A 21,707-nucleotide genomic window follows, 5' to 3' on the forward strand; every position below is an offset into this window, starting at 1 on the left:
TGTCTCAGCCATTGATTTGATTTGCCGGGAGATCTCGGACATTTAAAACTCTCTAAGCCTCAGTTTCCACATGAGCCCAAAGGTCCCATCTTGTGAGTCCCGGGAAAGGGAAAGCCCTGCTTACACTACACAATGTTTACTTTCATGTCATTGTAAGTGGGCACAGTTCCAGATACATGTCCTCATCCAGTCACACACACAGCCCTGCATCACCGCCTTATCCTTCCAAAATCGTACAGTCAACGTACACAGCCCGTTCCCTAGCCAAAATGCCAGTGTAGATTCAACTTTCGACGCAAACGTATTTGGGTCCCCTGACTCAGAGGCTGTGGCTGCTCCTGCGCCTCACCAAAATTGGTTGAAATGACAATATTTTAGTCAGTTGACTGGTTTTGGTGAACTTGGTGCCACAGAGCCCCACTGGTCTATCCCCACTTAATTGATGGATTTTATTTTTAAATTGTCAGATTCTGGCCATCTATTCCCCCCCCCCTCCTTAAGTATATCTATTCATTTTTGAGAGAGAGAGAGAGAGAGAGGACAAACAAGAGAGGGGCAGAGAGCGAGAGGGAGAGACAGAATCCAAAGCAGGCTCCAGGCTCTGCGCTATCAGCATAGAGCTGGATGCGGGGCTCGAACCCACAAATCATAAGCTCATGACCCGAGCCAAAGTCAGACGCTTAACCGACTGAGCCACCCAGATGCCCCGTGGCCATCCCTTTTGATTCAGAATCACTCTGTGGCCATGCAAGGCCTAGTCAACCACCATCTGATCCATTGAGCAGCGTCACCTTTTTTCTTTGAATGGATTGGCAAGTTCACTCAAAAGAGTCAAACTCAGACAATGACAATTGACACAGCCTCACTCAGGCCCTTGAGAAAGCACTCTCCGGTCATGTCTAGAAGATGCCACAACACCCACCTGGGTTAACCAATTCAGTGAAAAATCAGTCCAACCTATACCTATAATACAGCATAGGCAAAACAATGTTCCTTTGTCAGTCTGAGCTTAAAGTCTGTATATGGCCCGTGTCCTTCCCCCTTCTTACTGAGCTGACTTCTTAGGACAAGAGACGTACGTTCATATGGACACACAGTACTCTCAGTCTTGTCTTTTGAGGAGAGAGGACTGGGCGATAGAGAACTTGTGCTGTCAGGGGCAGTGGGAAGACCTTGGGATGACTTATCTCAGGGGTGTGTCTACGTGAACATGACACAGATTGTAGCTTTGGCTGCTACGTGACCCGTTTGATGGGATGAGAGGGAAGGCGCCAGCTAGAACGGACCTTGGCCATGTTAACTGGTCTTGAATAAAAGCGGGCCAACGTGTATTTGCATGCATCCCGGCTTTTGTATTTGACTTTCTGTATTTTTGTACCAGGGCTTAGTTTGTATCCCTGCATATTCACACATGTCTGAGAGTTTGGATTTGTGTCTCAGCGTTTTCCCATGTGGTTAAGTCCGCTGATATGTACTTGGACATTTGCATCTGTCTCTGAGCATTTGCATGTGTTTGTACATGGCCTGTGCATGGATTTGCCTGTGCCTCTGTCCGTATCTTCTTTTGGGTTTCTGTAGGAGGACGCTGTTACGTGTACATATCTGCATGTCTTTGGAGATCGGTAGCTCCAAGGAGACTTCAGACATTGTGAAGTCTGTGCCTGGCAAGCCAAGGATGAAATCTGATGCTGGAGGATGGTCAGGCAGGCCCTCTGCTCAGATTCTTTCTGGCTCAACAACTATTTTCCTCCAAAATGAGGTTTGCAGTGTTTTCCATGGGCCCCTTCTGGCAGCCTCCACCAGCTCTAGACCTCCAGGGTCCCCTCTCAGGCCATTTTTTAATGGACCTAATGAGTGGAAGGGAGTGTCTGGAGGTGAACTGAGAATTTAAGACAGGAATAGAAGAGGAGACTTTATCATTTCCTGCCCATTCTATCTTTTCCCTTATTAAAAAAAATTTTTTTTAATGTTTATTTATTTTTGAGAGAGAGAGAGACAGAGCGTAAGCAGGGGAGGAGCAGAGAGAGGGAGACACAGAATCCGAAGCAGGCTCCAGGCTCTGAGCTGTCAGCACAGAGCCCTATGTGGGGCTCGAACTCATGAACCGTGAGATCATGACCTGAGCCGAAGTCGGACGCTTAACCAACTGAGCCTCCCAGGCACCCCGTCTACCTTTTCCCTTATTGATATTTGTCAACTCTGAGCACGAGGCACAGGGGAGCCAGCTGGTCTGAGTTATTAAAGCCCTTTCTCCACTCTTTGAAAGCTAATTTTACTAAAAAATTTTTAGGTGGTTATGAGAAGCATATTGTGGTTATGTTGTAAAAAAAAAAAGTCTTCATCTTTTAGAGACATCCATTGAATTGTTCACAGAAGAAATGACATGACGTCTGAGATTTGTTTCAAAATATATGAGGTAGTGTTGGGTTCGATCTAGATAAAAATTAGATTGGCCATGGGCTGATCATTGTTAAAGTGAGGTGACGGGTATATGAGAGTCTGCTCATATTATTTTCTCTGCTATCGTGTTTGGACTTTTCAATAGTAGAAAAAGAATCATGTCCACTTAGGCATCTCCTACTATTTTCCCCCTGCACTCCCCATCCAGAGATGTAGCTATAATTGTTTCCCCCCATTACACAGGCGAGGAAGTGAAGGCTCTCGCTGGGTAAGGGATTTGCCTGAGGCAACCGGGAGCAGAATTCAGGCAGCCTGACTTCCTACCAAAGGTTCTTCTCATTGGATCCTGCATAAACGTGAGCCTCGTGCAGCCATAAAATACAGAATTTGTGAATAAATACCTATTACGTTAATGAAACAACTAAGACTCCACTTGCTCATACGTTTGCACGGGGCTTACCCAGACAAGTATCTGGACCCCCAAGGGCTCCCCACCTCCGTTCACACAGCTCTGCTTCCCTTTGTTGTATGCTTGTAGATCACTTATTTTGAAAAGATGTGTTAGACACAACGTGTGGGGTGGAGGGGGCGGGGAAGAAGGGGATCGGATCGTTACATCGGTTCTGTGTTCTCGTGTGAAGATCTGGGCAATTTACATACCCTCAGTGAGAAGGTACCGACAGGGGACCTGGAAGGAAGAAATGTTTCCCGACGATGGATGGATCAAGCCCCAGGACCACAGACACGTGGAGAGTTTGTCAGGCTGGTGCCCTGTACCTCTTGACAAAAACTGCAACTTTGCGCGCAGGTACAAGATAGTTTTCTCCTCTCATACACAGATATGTTCAGATAAATATAACTGTCACATATGCTTCCTTAAAGAGTTCGTGCATGGCGTACATCCACGTTCGGTACACGTTACACAGCCTTGTCTCTAGAGAGAGGGGTTCTGAGTAGGTCAGTGCAGGTGTAGGAGTTAAAAGGCAGGAGTTCTAGTCTACTCTCCACCACTTGCTGAGCATAGATCTTCAGCAAGTCACATCACTCTCTTTGGCTCAGTTTCTCCTCCTGAAAGACAAGACTGATATTAATAGCTAAGCTGCCCATCTCAAACGACGCTAAATGCAGGAAGGCCGTTTTTGCCTATAAATTTGTATTTTACCCCACACTGTCATACTAAAAATGATGGCGATGAATCTATGACATGCATAGCATATATGCACGTATGCCTGTATATCTGTTCATCGAATCCATGGGACAGAAAAATTGAATCGACTGCCTAAGATAACACATTCCAAAGACGGCATGGAATCGTGAAATGATGATAGGTTTTAGAGTCAGAAACACCACTAATGAGCTAAAACGGTGTCCAATATAAGTGTTATGGAGTGGCTTCTGCTGGTTAGCTCAGTCAGTTCGATCAGTGTTTCTTAAAATGTGACCCGAGGACCCCTGGGGGTTCTTGAAGACCCTTTCAGGAGCTCTCAGAGAGGTCCCTCCTCTTCCAACTACCTATCTGCGTGAGGCTATGTACTTCGTATACTTCAGCCAAAACAATGAATGTATTGCAGCAAACTGAATGCAGAAACAGGCGTGAGAATCCATTTGTCTTCTCAGCTAGACATTAAAGAGATTTGCGTAGGGGTGCCTGGGTGGCTCAGTCGGGTGAGCATCCGACTCTTGATTTCGGTTCAGTTCATGATCTCGTGGTTTTGGGGCTCTGCACTGAGTGTGGAACCTACTTGGGATTCTCTCTCTCTCTCCCTTTTTCTCTGCCCCTCCCCCTGCCCTCACTCTCTCAAAATAAATAACTAAGCTTTAAAAAAGAAAAGTGATTTGCCTAAATGCGAAACGAGGACATCCTTTTTACTAAATTGTTTTGGCAAATATAGTTATTTTTCCCAAAAGTTAGTTATGTATGTTACCATGTAAGAGCTTTATTATCTTTTTTGAGAAGATTTTTAGAAGGTGTGAGTTTTAATTCTAATAAGGTAAATCCTGAGAGATAGTATTTTTAAAAGCTCTTTGAGATTTCAATAATTTTTAAGAGTGTAGACAGTGCACGAGTGTGAGGACCAAAAAGTTCGAGAACCACTGGGGTTAGAGCCTGTCGATGGCAAGAACCGGAGGTTACTGTAGGCCCTGCCTGCGCCCAGGCTGGCGCTGTCCCACAACCTCACCAATGGTCCCTGCCAACCTCATGGCATCCTGAAGGCCAGTGCCCATGTCCATCACGGGCAAAGAATTGGAGGAGTTCAGAGCGCCCACTCTGGAAGTCCAGCAAGTCTGACTGGAGTCCTGGCTCTGCCCATGGGGCATATCTCTAGCCTCCTGGGCCTCCCTCAACTTCCTCTTGGGTAGAACGGGAATACAATAGCTTCCTTACAGTGTGGTCATGAGGCTCAAGTAAGATAACAAATTTAGCACAGTGCCTGCTCCATAGTAAGCGCTTAAGAAAATGCCTATTATTGTTAATAATAATAATAGGAAGGAGGAGGAGGAGGAGGAGGCGGAGAATAGCACTAATTGAAAGCTCACTGTGTGCCAGGCACTCTTCGAAGTGCTTTTCATACATTAACCCACTTACTCCTCCAATGCCGCTGTAAGGCAGTTAGCAACCCCAGGAGAGAACTGTTCTGCAGTCGTTGCTGTTAGTGTGGCCGTGGCAGTGGTTTCCTAGGTCCTGCCTCCGAGCAGAGTAGTGCAGACTAGAGGGTTAGATACATGTTTGTGGTTTTGATTGAACTGTGAACAAGTGAAAGTATTTGGTGAGGAATCTTATCGTCCGGAGGCCTCTAACTCCACCTGCCTCTATAGCCACCCAAGGCCTAAGGAGCCCAATTGCAGGATCAAGGGTGAGTCCTCAGGCCACAGGGTCTCCAGTAAAGGAGCAAGCCTTTTTGAGCAGCATTCGGGGAACAGGGGACAGCAAAAGCCTCGATTACCAGGGATAAGTCAAAGAAGTTACTTCATAGGCGCTCTACTTGGGATGTTATTGTCTGTCACAAATCACCTCCACACACACATGCGCGCGCGCCTTCAACAAAGTCACCTACCCACACATGCAGGAACAGAAGAAACGAATGTGTTGAGGTCCTAGCATGAATCTGTCATCAGTGTTTTGAGGGTGTGTCTGTAGGTAAACGTGTGCAGAGAGAAAGGACTGTGTGAAATTACAGGCTGGAGGGAGGGACTCTCTTCCCAGTCTTTCCTCTTCCGTCCCCATTAGTAAAAATTCCATAACAAAATGCAGACTCCCACCACCTCCTGTATCTTTCTTGGGTCAGGTTCCCCCAGAGAACATTCTGGCTGGTATGGGTCTATCCAACCAGTTGAGGGACAGGGGGGAATAGTTCAGTTGCCTCTCATTGCCATGGAAACTGAGTGGCAAGCCACGGGGAGCATGAATCTGGGGCTCTTGGCCAACCACTGGTCTTCAAGGACACAAGAGGGAGCAGGATGCCAGGCAAGGCTAAATCTCCGGAAGGAGCTGGAGGGAAGGAAGGGAGGAGGGGAACTTATGCTCTCCTACCAGCTTTCAACTGTGGGCACTAGGGCAAAGACCTTGGGATTATTCCAGTCTGGGGCTCTGGGATATGAAGTGGGTTCTTGCTAAAGACCGGTCTCCCAGGCAGAGTTCAAGAGTCTTGGCCTGAATTATCTGGACTCAGACCCAACTGGATTGACACAGAGAGGAAAAGATAGCCTATTATTTACCCTGACTGGGTTTACCGTACTCTCCTTAAGCTTCGGAGACCACATATTCCTGGATATGAGTGTTGGAAAGGAGGATCTCAGGGAGTCATTTTTTCTTTTCTTTTTTTCTTTTTTGAGAGATAGAGAAAAGAGGCCCTCCCTCCAGTGTGCACAGTATGGACACTGTCTTGATTTCTTCAGTTTGGGTTATGGAATTCTGGGAGCTATTGAGGGACATTCTAATTGCTCAGAGAATGCGTTTGCCATCAAAGGAAGGGGCAGAATGACCAGACAGAGAGGTTAGGAAAGGCCATCTCCCCTCTGTGGTCAGGATAGGAAGATATGTTCAAACTCTGGAGCCCAAAACAGCCCTCAGAGAACTGGGGCAATTATTTAAAAATTCTGCACCAAACCTTTCGACCTCAGATACCTTGCTTTTACCTGAATTTAATGGATAGCTGTCCCAGTGAGAGAAGAGACTGGTCCCTGGGGGCCAGGACTCAGACTGCACCTTTGTGGGGGGGGGGGGGTACCTCTCCAGCTGGGAAGGTGAGATTCAAGTGACTTGGGGTTGGGAAAGCTTCTCAAGGGTTGGCCTCACAGGTCTCTGAGTCCTGGGGTAGCAGAGCCCTCTAGAAGCCAGAGGCCCTCCATTTGGGGGCCTCTTTGATTCCCAGAAGTGGAGGGAGGAGGAAAAGGAGGAAAGGAGGGTGTGGGGGGGGAGGGGCAGGCAGGAACAGATGCTTCCAGATCTAAAGAAATAATTTGAGGGGGAAAGGCAGGATCAAACGGAGCAAGAGGAGGGGGAGGTGGGGGGAAAGGAAAGAGAACAAAGGTATAGTGGGGATTGGAGCCTCTTTGGTGGAGGAGATAAAGGGGAATCCGAGTGAGTTGGCTAAGCAGACATCTGCCCAGGCTGTAAAACCTTGCTCTATTTGCTGCTGGCTCTGGAGCAGTCAGATCAGCCCCTGAGGTGGCCTGGACTGGAGGCTCAGCCAGGAACCTTTGAACATCAGCTGTCCCTCCAGATTGCTGCCCCCCCCCCCCACCTTTTGGTTCTCCTTCTCCACTTTCTCAGTTGGAGGGGAGTTCTAGGAGGAGCACTGGGGCTGGGGAATGTCCTAGAGGATTGCTGCAGGATGAAAGGGGCAGAGCAGCAGGGATATGAGGAAACACCGAGCACTGAAAGCAGTAGAAATGCCAGGCAGAGACCTTGAAACAGCTGAGCAAAGACAAGCAGGGCTGCAGGCAGTCACATTGCAAAATGGGTCGAAATCAGCAGAGACAGAGTCCAAGAAGAAAGGTTTCCAACGAGGGGTGGGGGGAGGCACACATCTCTCCATGTGACCTTTGAGCTTGCTCAGGCAAGACAGGGCTTGAGGTGGGGGGCTGGGGAAAGACGGGAGCAAATGTACATGGGGAATATTCCATGCCTCCCCCATTTTCTCCTCTCACCAAACTGCCTTCCTTTTTTGCCTCCAGCTAGAACCAACTGCTATTCAGCAACCATATTTTCCAAGGGCTATTCTAGCTGAGTAGAAGGACTCCACACGCGCAAAGTTACAAACACTGTGCAACTGACAAAAGGGACAGAGTCACAAACAAGAGCCAGGCCATCGTAGGGATGGGGAGAGATGGGGCGAACAAGAACAAACTGGTTGGGGGACATCTCCCAAGTTACTCACTCTGTACCCACCCCACCCTCCCGTGGATCACCCAGCCCTGTCCCTGCCCATCAGATTTAAGAGCAAATTCCCCCTTTTATAAGAGCCCTAATCCTAATCTAGTGCCCAGAGACAAAGGCCAGGGGAAGAGGGAAGCAATTCTTCCTGAGTTGGGGTGGAGGTGCCGGGAGGACCCATTGGCCTGGAATTCCTGTGATGGAGGAGACCATTTGTTGGTTTGATGACCTGGGATGCTTCTCTCTCTGTGCCCACAAAAATCTTGAGAGGGTCCCATTTCCCCGCTCTTGTAACTCGGAGAAAAGTATGCATTCATTGCTAGCGAAAATGAAATCTCATTCGGTGGTGGTAACTGTGGGGGATCGGTCGGTCGAGGAGCAATTGAGAGTGTGCTCAGTTTTCCACGAAAAAAAAAAAAAATGAAGGCCGAAGAGGGCAAAAAAAAAAAAAAGGCGGGGGGGGGGGGAGCTTGGGCTCTTAAAGGGCGAGACCCCGGAGGTGGAGCGGAGTTCACCGCGCAGTGAACCCGCGCGGCCAGCCGCGCAGCCCGAGGCCCCCGCCCAGAGCCCTATTGTCCGCGGTCCGAGCCCGGGGTCGTGACCCAGCCGAAGGCGACACGGCGCCCGGGGCGGCCGTGGCGTGGAACCCGGAGGGGGCGCCGGGCCGCTGCCGGCCTCTCGCACCTCACCTTTGCCCGGGCCGGCCCCATCTCGCCATCCTCAGGACCCCGGTCGCTCCAGAAGGGAGCCGGGACCCCCGGTGGCGGCAGCCGCTCTGGGCCCCATTCTCTCGCACCGGCTGCCTGGGAGGCCAGAGGCCGGCAGCGGGGACCTGGGGTCGGACTGTTTGGCAGTGCCTCCCACACGCTCCGTTTTAACGCTTCGCCCCCGGAAGTTCAAATATACTTCCCTCTCTAGATGCTGGAAGTGGGAAGAGAGGGTCAGAAAGGAGGAGTGAGCCGAGGTGACACTTCTTTGGGTTTGACCCATATCCCCATCACGGCTGGCAGAACAGACCCTGGAGTGCCCTACGTTTTAGGAAATCTGGCCATTGCTGCTGGGGACTGGAAATTTTAAATAGTCCTTTCCATTTATTAGGCTATGTAACCCTAGTCACCCTCAAACATGGGAGACCCTCCCTACCCATCCTTGTCTTTTCTGCCTCCTAATTTAATTCATCAGCTAGCTGGGTCTACAGGAAGATGAAACTGCAAAGGCCCTTGACCCTGTTTGCGCGGATGTGGGCTCCGTTGCTGGATGGACCCTTTTTAAAAAAGCAGCTACAGAGCTGATGGCAGAGAGAAGAGAAGACAAATCCTGAGGAGTGGAGACAGAGCCAGGTCTGAGAAGGGGCTCCTGGACCTAGAGGGCAGAGGAGCAAACCTTGGTTTCTCCCTGCTAGCAAAGCCAAAAGGGATCTGAGCTCCCGGAGGTACACAGACTTTAAGGTGGCTGAGGGACCCCTTCAGGTCTCTGGTTCACACAGTGTACCCTACCATTTTTAACCCCCAAGAGGCAGCTAAAATTCCGATACCCCAAACAGTCACGCGCTGCAGAGAAAAATTAAAATGGGGCTAGCTCTATGGGGTGTAGCAAAAGCAGGCCAAGTTGGTAGGGGGTGATCAGTTCTACCAGAAAGAGTGGTCAGAGGCAAAGGCTCTTTTTTTTTTTTTTTTTTCCTACCAAATCCCCCAAATGTTTATTTTGGGCTTCTGCCCACCAGATAAATCAAGCTAACAGATTAGGAAGTTCATAAAATTGTATTCTTAGATAATGATATCCAGAGAGGTAATAAATATCCTCTCTGTTCTGATGGCCGCTGGTGTTGGGGGGGAATCCTTCGTCTCTTTCTCCGAGGCTGGGAAGGGTTTCTTAGAATTAGCTCTTCGAAGGTGGGGTACCAGATAGAAGCTGTGGAAAACCACGAGAAGGAGCTTTGTGAGGGCAACACCAATGCTCCCCCCAGGACTTGGCAAAAAGCAGAGGCAAAGATGTGGAATCACGTCGGCATGCTGCTTCTCCCATCATAGCACCCTCCACCTCAAGGGCCCCCTTTGGAGTCCGTCTCCCCTAATCTTGGACAAGCAGACAAATGGTGCCTAGCAGAGGGTACCCTGGTCCCAAGCTCTGAGAACCCCCTGTTTTATCTTCCCTACCACTCCCCCAAACACACACATACACATCCATCTCACAGCAGGAAGGCGGCTCTGCACTGCAATCTGCTAAGTCCACGCAGGAGAAAAAAAAAACAACCCAGAAGCTGATGCCCAGATTGCAGAGAAAACTTTGTAGGAAACTTCATGCAAGCAGCAGCGAGAGGCCCTCGGAGAAGTAAAGTTCCCCAGTCCTTCCCCCACCCCAGGCTCACTTTCCCTCCCCACCTTCTCCTTTTGGAGCGAAGTTTCTTCACTCCCCAGGTACAAGACTCGGCCCAGAAACTCCATTTCCCCCAAGCGGAAGCCCTCCGTTCAGGATTGGATTTCCCGCCTTCCCTCCCCAAGATCGGGAGTTGAGCTAAAAACTGAATGGCAAAACGAGACAGAGTTGCAAATGCTGTACTCCTTGCCCTGAGCAGATCGAGTGCTAACTACTTACATGTCAAGGGGATTTTTGACCTGTGGGGATCTCCTGGTGCTTGGAGAGAAGGACCTTGGAAGACTGGCGTTGCCGCTTTCACCCCGTCTTCTTTTAACTTAGCCATTGGAGAGAGAGATACAACGCGCTGGCAGGCATTCATGCGCCTTGCCTCTCCCATTACTGTGGGCAAGAAATCTCCAGCCCTACAAAAGCAGTGGCATCGTATCTGGAGACCAGGGGCTGAGCGAGGGGCTGGTTTGGGAGGGTCGGAGATGGGGGTGGGGGAGAGGTCAGAGGCGCTGCCGAATATAATGGCGATGGGAGAGAAAATGCTGTGTCCTCCCCGTGAACCTGGGTTGCGTCCTCCCCGCACCCCCCCCCCCAGCAGCCTTTCCCCTCTGCTCAACCCAACTTCAATAAAAACTCCAGCCCTCGGCTTCCCAGTGAGGCTGGAGCAGCCCCGAGTGGAGCAGCAGCGGGGACCCAGACCTCTGGAACTAGGGGTCCGGCCAAGGGGTCGGCCCTTCATGCCCCTCACTCCCTCCTCCGCCCCCCCACCCCATCCCTCTCCGGCACCCTGATCCCATTCTGGGCAGTCAGGTCCAAGGAAAGGAGAGCTTTGGGGAAAGAGGAGAGAATGGAGCCCACTGGAGGGAAGGCCAGAGGCCAAAATCTTCACAAACTCAGATGTAAGGGGGTTTCGTTTTGTTTCATTGGTCAAGAATTACAGATTTCTAATGTTTCCCCTTTTCAGACGGAGCGGGACAGAGAACTATGTGTACAGTATGTGTGAGAGGAGAGAGAAGCCCCTAAAGAAGGGGAAATAAAGGAACAGTCCCAATCCTTTCCGGATGTTTTCCTGCGCTAGACAGCGTCCCTTTCGCAAGTTCAGAGAGAAGCTTAAGAAATAAAAGATGGTAATTTTTCTCCTCCTTGCTTTCATCTCTTCCACTTTTGGGAGGAGAGGGGATTAAATTCCTCTAAAACCAAAGAAGCAAAGTTAGAAAAGACTATGGATCTTAAGTTCCTTTTCTTTCTCCCCACCCCCCTTTTCCATTTAAACTTCCTTACAGGGTTGAAAAGACAACCAAGTTCCCCCCCCCCCAGACCTTCTTTCCCTTTTCCCAAGCACAGTTAGACCCCCTTTTACTGCCCCAAAGTCAATTGCCTCAAGATGATAGGAGCTACAGTCAGATTTGGCTCCTAATTCACTTGATCACATAAAATAACTCCAGATAATTGTTGGCCCTGCTTCCGCACACTGTAGGCAGCATGTTTTGCTGTCTCCAGGGCACCATTGAGGGAGGGGAAAGTAGACCTCCAGGACCAAGTGATTCCCCCCAACACACACACACACACACACACACACACACACACACACACGCATGCACACACACTCCACTCCAAGTACCAGCCAGCAAGTGGTTCAAGAGGAAATAAATCCAAAGCATACTGAACAACAGCTTTTCACAACTGGTCCCATTGTTACCTTCCACTCCAGAATTTAGGGAGAGAGGATAAGGGTATCCCTGGCTCCTCTACAAATCCCAGATCTCTTCTCCCTCATCTCTTCTACTTCTTGGAGCCCTCAATTCGGAAATTTGGATAAACTGTCTGAGAAACTCACCAAATACTACCCCCTGCCCCTTCTCCCAACAAACAAGCAAAAATTTGAGCAGGCCTTGCTTAAGGCCTGGTCTTCAAGATCAGGATTATTTGGGAGCCTTTGGCTTAAATTAATTATTCAGGTAATTCAGGCCAGTTTTGGTTGTTGTTGTTTGTTTGTTTGTTTGTTTCCCTCATTTTAGCCCCCGGGGAAACAACTGGAAAAAAAATTTTTTTTTAACAGCCGGAGAGCCTTGTTTCAGCTAACTTCAATCCCTGCCAGGACCTGGGAGGTTATAGGAAAAGGGGTGGTCCCTGCCTCTCCCTGTGTCTTTTCTCAACACCTGGCAGGTCCATGATAAAAGTTATGGAAAAAAATAAAAGTTCTTCATTATCTCCAGGCATCAGGCTTTGAGGCCTACCCATGCAAGGGGGCCTCCCAGGCCTCTGGCCTCCACTTCACCCTTCTTTCCAAGTCTAAACAAACAGAGAAGCCACCCTGACAGGTCACTTCACTGCTACAGAATCACGAGCTCAAAATCTTCCTTCTTTTAAGGAGCACACGCTGTTGAGGGGGCATCTTCCTTAATCCCTCATCCCTAAACGGTCCAAAACGATGAAAACTCTTCTCTGTCCCACTCCCTAAACTTGCCTTCTTGTCTACAAATCAGGCAGGCCTACTCAGCAGAGAGAAAAGAGAAGAGGGGAGAGGGAAATCAACAAAAAGAAGACGGGTACCTAACTACAGAGAAGTGAGACCCTCCCAGCTCCACTCTAAGTACCCCCAGAAGAGTCTGGCCTCTGCAGACTCAGGGAAGGGACAGGAGAGATCAGCACTAATCCTCCATATGCCCTCTTCTGAGGATCCCCTGCCCCAACCCCCTTGCTGGTTCTTCTAAGGACATTGGAAACGGAGTGGAGAGTTAAGATTTGTGTGTTTGCTTAGAGTAAACTTAGGCAACTATTGAGAAGGGGGGATGTTATCAGGCCAGAAGGAGGAGGGGATAAAAAGAAACCATCAGACATTGACGTAAAACTAATTCACATCCACTGGTTTATTATTGATCACGGGGCATTTCACATCGACACTAAAATTCTTTATTGCAAGTTTTACAATAATCAAGTAAATTCAGTCCAAAAACACAATAACCACGATGGTGGGGGGGGGGGGGGTTCTACCTATAGACTGCCTCTCTGAACTGAAAGTTCATTTTTATTTTCTTTTGGCTCCTCAAACTGAACAGCTCTGAGAGGCTCTTCAGATGCATTTAGCTTTGTCTGCTGTCTTCCCCCCTCTCCTCCCAGCCCCCCCCAACAATAATACAAAAGAACTTCATAGCTTTGTTCTCCTTAAAATGACTTCCCCCTCACTAACCTCCTCTGGTGCATTTTCAATGCAAAAGGCCTAAGGAAAGAGGGGGGAAGGAGGAGGAGGAGAAGGAGGAGAATTGGCTTAAAAATCTCTTTCCTTTTTTTCTGTTCCTCATTTCCCCTGAAATTCACCCAAACCAGACCATCGCACCTTGCAATATATAATTTTTGCAGCTTTCTTCCTTAAAAAATAAATAACCCCCCAAAAATGGCCTTAAAAAAAAAAAAAACCCAGCAGGTACCATGCTAAGACAACATCACATGCTTAAAAGGGTCCTTAACAGTGGAAGGGAGAGAAGGGCAGAGGGCTTATCTGTTTTGTCAGTTTGGAATTGACAAGGGATAAGGTGGGAGGAAGAGAGAAAAGAACCAAAAAATATATATATATTAAATTCTATAAATAAGAGTCAATTTGTGTGTGAGGGGGAGGATGGGGGCATGGGGTGGGGGCAGGGTGTGAGTTATGTTTTATAACCTGGTAATGTCCTCTGCCCGTTGCTGCTCCGGCGGCGTGGCGCTCTGGGAGTGGTCTTCAGAAGTGCCCGGGGTGGCTGCCGAGAGGGTGCTGGGCGCAGCGCCGGCCGGGGGCGCTGACCTGACTTTGGTGTTGGGGAGTCGGTGGTCCTTCTTCCATTTCATGCGACGGTTTTGGAACCAGATTTTGATCTGCCTCTCAGAGAGGCACAGCGAGTGGGCGATCTCGATCCTTCTCCTTCGGGTCAGGTAGCGATTGTAATGAAACTCTTTCTCTAATTCCAGGACTTGCTGCCGGGTGTAGGCTGTCCTCGAGCGCTTGGGTTCCCCTCCGTTATAATTGGGGTTCACTGGGGGGGGAGGAGGAGGGGAAAAGCAAATAGTGGGGTTCAGAGGCAGCAGGCTCCCGCCCCCCACCCTCACCCCATCCTCAGCTCTGTGGAACAGGAGGAGGGGGTGGTGGAAATAAAGTCATCAAGCTAAATGGGTTATAAAGAAGTTGAAGGAAGCTGGAGACTTTGTAGTGTAATAAGAGGGGAATCCTCATTGTAACGACACTGAATTATTTATGCGCCCTTAGAAAGCGAGCATAGTTTTCACACATACATAACAGATCGTAGCACATGGCTCGGACTGCCCAGAGTAGCTAAGCCATAAAATTTATGGGGGATGTAATTACCCATTCTCGCTCGTAAATCCAGTTCAATTGTGCTAACCCAGAGTCGCTCCTGGAGAGAGAGGGGGAAGGAGAGAAAGGAGGACGGGGGCCGGAGGGGGCCGGGGAGGGTGGGGAGCGCTGGGGAAGAGGGGAGGGAGGGGGAGAGCAAAAAGCAAAGTTGCCTACCCGTGCTAACGTGGATTTTTTTCATCCATGGGTAGACTATGGGTTGCTTGCTGGCGGCGCTGGAGGGATGGTCAGGGGCTGGCTGGCTGCAGGCTGGCGGGGCTGGGGACGGGGAGGCGGAGGCGCCTGAGAGAGGCGCCGGCTCGCAGAGCGGCTGTGATTTCTCGGGGTGGTGGTGGCCCGCCTGGGCCGGCCCGTGGCCTCGCGAATTGCCCGGCCCCTGGAGACTGGTGCAGCTATACTGGCGCTCGGGGTAGCTAGGGCGCGGAGGCGGTGGTGGGTACAGCTCCTGGTGGTGATGCTGGAATCCCGATTCCCTGGTCCGGCCGTAATATTCCGGACTGTGTTCAGGGATGTAGCTATTTTGCGAATATTCTTCGCATGGAGGAAATTTCGGATCGATGTAGTTAGAGTCCATCAAATACGAGCTCATGATCATTAATTTCTGGAGTGGAAAATAATTTTTCTCGCTTTGTCGTTTTTCTGCTCCATAAAGCCCTCCTACTAGCTAGCGACCCTGTAAAGTTACTTTCACCATGTGACTCCGCCGGCCAATCACACGGAGCAACCCAGTCCCCGGATAAGGAACCGAATCGCTTTATTCAAAATGTATCCAATTTTTTTTGTGTGTGGTGGTGGTGGTGGTGGTGCTGGGGGTGGTGGTGGTGGTGATGTGGGGTTAGCTGGCGGGGGCTGAGGTGCCCCCAGTGAGCACGCCGCCGACTGACAGCCCTCCCCTGCAAAAGGAGATGGGAAGCCCCCAGCTCCCTTCCAAAGCCTGGGCACTGGGGGGCTGTCGGGAGGCTGTGATTCAGCCCCCTCCCATGGTCTCCCCTTGGGCCTCCGGTGGGCCCCCTGGGCCTCGGCTCCTGAGATTTTCCAGAGGTCTCCATTCATGGCGATCCTGTCTCAGTCTGTGTAGGTCACCGGGCAGCGCCCCTCTTTTGCAGGAAGAGGAAGTTGAATGAGGAGGACTGGAGTGGAGGTTGGATGGGGAGGGGCCCAGGCTAAGCCCAGGAGGCTGGAGAGCCTGGGGTGCCCCCCATCCAAGGATACCAGAGTCCAGCCCCCTTCCCCGTACACACTCACCCAACCCTCTGGCCATGGGGCCGGCGAGGCAGGGTCCCAGCTGGACCGGGCAGGTAGAGGCAGCGGGATGCAAATGATTCTGACGTCATTTCTGGAAGTCTGGGGGTTGAGCCCCCGCTGAAGAGAGACAGGAAGTGGTTGGCAAAAGCAGAGTTCAGAAGCCTTGCCCTCCTCCCCTAGAACCCACTGACCCTCCCTGCCCCAGCCCCAGAGCAGATGATCTCTTCCACCGCTGGCTGCTGTTTCCACTCTCCTTCCGTCTGGCCTGCTGCTTTCTTACAACTACCTCCAGGGCTGGTTCCTAAGGACCTAGGGCGAGGAGAAGTGGGATCTGCCAGGAACCAGTGCCCTGTGATGGTGCCCAGCCACGGCCCTGAGCGCTCTTCTTTCTTCATCCCCACAGTGAGCCGACCTAACTGAGAGGGAGGCCTGTGTGGGTAGAGCCTGCTTCCGGCCAGGGATTGTATCCATGTAACACATGTGTTTACATGTAAACACACACTCCCAAGGGCCAGCTCCAGGCTGCCTTCCAAAAGCTGAGGGGTGAGCTCACCGAGCTGGGGAGGCTGGGCAGGCCTCGGGGGTCTCCAGCCCATTCCTCCACGCTCCCCTGTCTCTGCCACCCACCCACAGGAACACCCTGATGGCGGGGTGGCAGGGCCCTGGAGGAGGGAGGGGGCAAGGAAGGGCTGCTTTTTCCGACGCCCCCCCCCCACCCCCCGCAGCCAGGGGTGGCCACGCCGTGCCACCGATTCCAATTAGCTGATCCCATAACTCAGAGTTGGGGGGTGGCAGAAGGGAGAGCCCAGGGAGGGAGCTGGGTCCCCTTGTTGTACTTGATAACAATTATAGTTTAAAATCATAGCTTGCCGGGGCTCGGCTATATTTTACTTGATAACAATAAAAGTGACACATAAAGTTAACTGTTTATGTTTTATTTATTAGACTAAATCTGCCAGCGGTGGTAGGAGCGCTTGCCTCGTCGCTCCAGCTTTTATAGGGCTGTAAAACGTCATAAATCAGTCTCGCGGAATCGCCCGCACTCTTTGTGTCGGCGGCGGCGCAGGGCTGGCGGCCGCTGGCTGCCTCCTGCTCCCTCCTTTCCACGAAAAGTCGTAATGTGATTTTTTTCCCTCTGATTTTATTATTATGATCGCCGCCGTGATTAGTCAATCTACCTTTAATTCGCCGCCCTACGCTGCCTCCTCCCAGCCCAGCCTGGTTGACACTTGAATAAGTACCTTTTAAAACGGCATAACAACTATTTGAGGGTTTAATTAGAACATCTGCAATTAAGGGAATGAGGAGGGGAAAGGGAAAAAAAAAAATAAAGCTCTCTCTTGAGAGGGAAGACCGAAGGCAGGAGATTCCCCACCTATCTTTCACCACCTTAGGGATGCGGGAGAGGGGGGTTTCCATCTTCAAATTAGGGCTCACCCTGAGGGCAGAAATGAGAACCGCCTGGGCCCGCTGACCACCTTACATCCTCCGATGTCATGCCGAGGCCCCCCTCACCCCAGGCTCACCAGGAGTGAGGAGTGCTTGGGGGCTCCTGGATACCCTCTCCCCAAGAGGACAGTGCCCTGCCCCCCTCCCACCAGGTGGCTGAGGAAACAGGAATTCCCTGAAGGTCCACCATCTCTTAGAGGAGGTTCCCAGATTTCCCAAGTGGGTTGAGAACCTCTGCCCATTCCTGTCTGGGACCGTGTGCATGTGAGGACTGGCCAGTTTGGCTGGAAGAGGAACGTGAAACTGTGAGGAGGAGAAGGCTGCTACTTGGGTGATAGTGGTGTGGAGTCTGGGAGGGTTTGATTTGTCGTCTTTATTGGGGGTAGGGGCAGGTTAATCATAAGTTGCTGGAAGAGGGCAGAGGGAAACCAATGCTGGATGCTGCCTACATAAAGAGTCTGAACCGCAGCCCCAGACTGCCCCACAGGGAGAGCCAAAGCTCCAGAGAGCTCAGGTAGGGTGGGGGGAGGGTTGCTGAAGAAGAAGAAAGCCTTCCAGCCCCACCCCCAACCTCCCTTTCAGGCCAGCACCTGGATCAGGTTGCCCCACCCAGTCCTGGCCCGGAATATTCTCTTCCCCACCTTGGAAAGGTGAGGTCTGGGCCTGGCTCTTCTGCTCCCAGCCCTCCCACTCTCCTTCTACCAGCCCTGCCCCCACCACAACCCTCTTTTCTTCCATCTCTTCACCTTCTCGGGATTCTTAGGGAGTTCTTCCCAAGGCATTGCCGGTCCCACACCCCCACTCCCCAAGATTCTGAGCTCCTGCAGGTGGTTCAAGGGAGCAGGAGCAGAAAACCCACCTTGGGCCAATATGTAGACATAGATACAGAGTTCAGTTGCCTCCAGCTGAATGTCAAGTCTGTCTTTGGTTATTACGGCTAACAAATATATATGCATACATACTATTAGTACTTGTTAATACATCAGATGCTTCCTTATGCAGCCATAAATATGTGGGGTTCTCGTTCCACGTTGGCACAGCCAATTCAACACGCACCTCCAGAAAGTGAAATCTGGGAGACTCCCCCAAATTTGTCCACATTCATCTACATCACTCGCCATAAAACTCCTTCTGGGTGCCTATAGCTTAATAGCAAGAAAGTCACCTATCACAAGGGAAAATAGCAAGCCAGCCAGACTCCACCATACACATACATGCAAACATTTTCACCTGGATATTATTATAATCACAGAAATGAAATCCTTCTGGAGAGGCAGTGCACTTAGCATTGGCTTTATGGAGGGGGGAGTACTAAAGCCGCTCCTGCCTGTGTTGAGCCCTCTTATCTGGTCCTGTCTCCTTTTGTGCTTTGCCCTCCTGCTCCTGCCTTGCCAGCCCATGGGTCTCCACCCCCCCCCCCCCACCCCTGCTCTGCCCTCTACCTCTCTCTCCCTGACCCAATTTTATTTTTAAATTTTTTCTGACCACCTTTTGCCAGCTTCCAAACACTCTCTGAATGCCACCCTCCCCATCTCCTTTCTGAATCTCGATCTGGTTTCTCTTTCGGAAACCTGTTTCAGTACAAAGCGCTTCCCTTCTGACACCACTGAAGAAAAATATGTGTCCATTGTGTGCGAGGCCTTATTGTGCCCGGATTACCATACTGACCGTTGGATAACCCATATTCCTCCCCTCCCCAGTAACAAGCAGCCGGCTGAAGGACCTCGGCGGCTCCACACGTTCTGTGCTGCATTAAAATCTCACCTCTCAGACTCCCTAGATTTTCCTAGGGAGAAAATAAATGGGAGAGCCAACTCAGGATTTGGAGGGCAAAGAGAAGGAAAATGAGGGTCATTCCTTCTCCCACTCTCAGAAGTGCAGGATTGTGTGTGTGTGTGTGGTTTTGTTGTTGTTTTAGAGATTAAAAAATCACAACACATCTCTTTCCTCTTCCTCAAATAAATTGACTTTTAGATGGTATGCAATCAAGTAATTCATTTCATTTTTATTTTTTCTCCAAGCAACTTGAAAACCCCAAACCAAAGCAAGACTCCTATCTTATTTCTTGTCGTGTGTGTACGTATAGATGGGTGTTTTTGTCCCTTTCTAATGCCAGCAGGCAGAGGTAATGTATGCAAAAGAATATGCAAATGCTTAATTGATTTTTTCTTAAATCTCTTGTCAGTAAAAGTAATGAATTGGTCTAAAATGATTTTAATAACCCGGACATGTCACCAGAAAATACTAAACCTTTTTTTTTTTCTCCTGGAATCGCTTATAGTAAAAAAAAAAAAAAAAAAAGCAATCATGGAATGTTAATTTGCCCCCCTTTAAAATATTAAAGATGAATTTCTCTTGTTTGTTCGGAGACCATAGGCAAGGTCCTCTCGTGGATTTCCCCCTCCTTGCCTTGCCTTCCTTGGAATTCAATTTTCCTCAAATCTCGTTTAAAGTGGCTTTTTAAAAAGTGGCCGCATTTTAATATTGGTTAGACAGAGTGACCTGCATTTCACCTCGGGTGTTTGACTTGTTCCAATAGGTCACTGCCATGGGGTTATTGATGGGGAAACTCCATTGAAATTTGTCTCTTCGCAAATGGCCTTTAGATCTTCCAGCGAGTTCAATAACTAGTTATAATGTGGAAGAGGAAAAATGAAGGCCCTGGGCTAACGAATTTGATGTTTCATTTTTATGCTGGAGAAATTGTTAGTTAGAGGTTGGGTTCCCCACCCCCTTCCTTGCTCATCCTGGCCTCACTGACCCCCCTACCCCACTCTCATCCAAGGCTGCTGGATTATATCCCCTTTAAAACTTGAGCTGGGGTGTCCCTTTCTCCCTTTGATGCAAGCTTTAATTCTTATTATTATTAACATTGTTGTTGCTGTTGAAAATTCTGACTTAAGGCTTCAGGAAGCTTGCGCTGCTGGAGATTTGTAACCTAAACTTTCCTGTTAGAGGGGGGAAAGGACTTTTACTTTTAAAGGAGCTGAAAGGCAGTTTTGAAAGTTCTAGGAATTAGGTTGGCTTTAGGGTAGCTTATGGAGGGCACCCTGGCCTGGTGCTTCCAGAATTAAAGAAATGATAGGAGGCTGGGAACCCAGAATTAAGGAAACGATAGGGGCTTGATGAGGGCATCTCAAAATGCCCCAATCTGTTCTTGGCTTCTGAGAGGCCAGAGACCCATGGTACCAGGCACCCAGGACCAAGGAAAGCAGAGCTTGGGAAAGGCTAAGGATAGAGGGAGAATTCCATGGAGCAGGCAAGAGAATCCTGGATCTCTCTCCTCCAGGGTCAGAGACAGAATTCCTGGGGATGTGGAATGGTAACTGCTTGCTTCATGAACAGGGCACCCCAGGAAAGCCCACCTCCCGAAGAAGACGGTGCATTTTCCATGAACTGCAAAGAGGAGAGGAAAAATAAGGGGGGTGGGGAAGGTGATGGCGATTTTATAAGGTTCCTTTTTTTCCTGGGGTCCTCAAGGAGTCAGAGAGGAAAGGGCAGGGAGAGAGAGGAAAGGTCTTTATTTTATTCTCCTCCACCACAACCAAGTTGGGGACCCCTTGACTTCTCCAGAAAAGCTTCTGTGAGGAAGGACTGTGGAGAGCTTGGTCTCTCTGGACTGACCCAGCCATTCAAGATCATTACCATTATTAACCTCTGTAATAACAAGAGCATCATTCCCTCACAAAACAGAGTTCCCAGTGTGCCTAATTTTCTTCTTCCAGGAATCTTCCCTTCTCCTTCCCTGCCCAAAGGGGCCCAGTTTGCTCAGCCCCAAGTTTCTCCTTTAATAAGTCTACCTGCCTCCTACTCCCCTTCCAAGCCTTGGCCCACAGATGGGAGTCATTCCAAAGGCTTGCCTTGATTCCTGGGTTGGGGGAGTTAAGGCCCAGGACAACATGTAAGGGCCGAAACTAGGGTGCCACCTCCCTCTATCCCCTCAAACCCAGAGGCAGCATCTTGGTGCCACCTGGGCTCCCGGACACACTTCCCTAGACACATCCCTGGCACCACTGGAATATGGGGAGCAGCCTTTAATGCTGCACCACAGCTCCATAAAAATGGGGGAGCTCGATAAGGGGCCATCGGCGGCTTCAGGACTTCCCAGCCAAGCGGGAATCCATTGCGATCTGATCTAAACTTGCCCGCAGCCCCCTCCGCACTCTGGCCGCGGCGGGCGAGCCCCATCCCCAGGCCGCTCGCCTGCCTCGGCCCGCACCTTGGCCACCTCCTCCGGACCCAGGACCCCCAGCCTCGGGCCTCACCCTCTCCCCGGTTTAATTACGTGATTGATTTTCGCTTTGGTCGCGTCGGGACGCCTCTGCCTCCGACTGTTTAAATCTTTCGGCTCCCTTTTTGTGTTTCCGAGTCCTCCTGACGGGCTGTAATTTAGAGACTGCCCCTCGGGTGGCCTGGGTCCGGTGGGTCCGGGCTGCTGCCTCGCCCTACACGCCAACGAAATGGTCCTCCCACGGTGCTCGGCGCGGCCCTGGCTGCAGCAGCCCCACGCCGCCGGGCTCT

The 21,707-nt window shown here is 50.4% G+C and overlaps 1 protein-coding gene and 1 long non-coding RNA gene across 8 annotated transcripts in view; both read right to left on the reverse strand.

Moving 5' to 3' along the window:
- The window catches only part of LOC147579126 (uncharacterized), a 36,715-nt gene extending 26,013 nt beyond the window's left edge, over positions 1–10,702 (reverse strand). The window contains exon 1 of the long non-coding RNA XR_015253587.1: positions 10,373–10,702. This is a non-coding gene — a long non-coding RNA (uncharacterized LOC147579126). The remainder of the gene's footprint in view (positions 1–10,372) is intronic.
- Positions 10,703–12,990: 2,288 nt separating this feature from the next.
- The window catches only part of HOXC4 (homeobox C4), a 38,466-nt gene continuing 29,749 nt past the window's right edge, over positions 12,991–21,707 (reverse strand). For 2 of the 7 annotated variants that reach the window (XM_086713202.1, XM_086713201.1), the window contains exons 2-3: positions 14,649–15,854; positions 12,991–14,154 (exon numbers count right to left, since the gene is read on the reverse strand). In XM_086713202.1, the coding sequence (XP_086569328.1) occupies positions 13,799–14,154; positions 14,649–15,087 (795 nt within the window). In that variant the 5' untranslated portion in view covers positions 15,088–15,854 and the 3' untranslated portion in view covers positions 12,991–13,798. Of the gene's footprint in view, positions 14,155–14,483; positions 14,533–14,648; positions 15,855–16,020; positions 16,245–21,707 lie in introns of those variants that run through there. The other 5 variants (XM_086713204.1, XM_086713206.1, XM_086713200.1 and 2 more) reach the window with 5 other exon arrangements.

Source organism: Puma concolor, chromosome B4 (genome assembly GCF_028749965.1).
Source record: "Puma concolor isolate L17-30 chromosome B4, mPumCon1.1.hap2, whole genome shotgun sequence".
Lineage (NCBI taxonomy): Eukaryota > Metazoa > Chordata > Mammalia > Carnivora > Felidae > Puma > Puma concolor.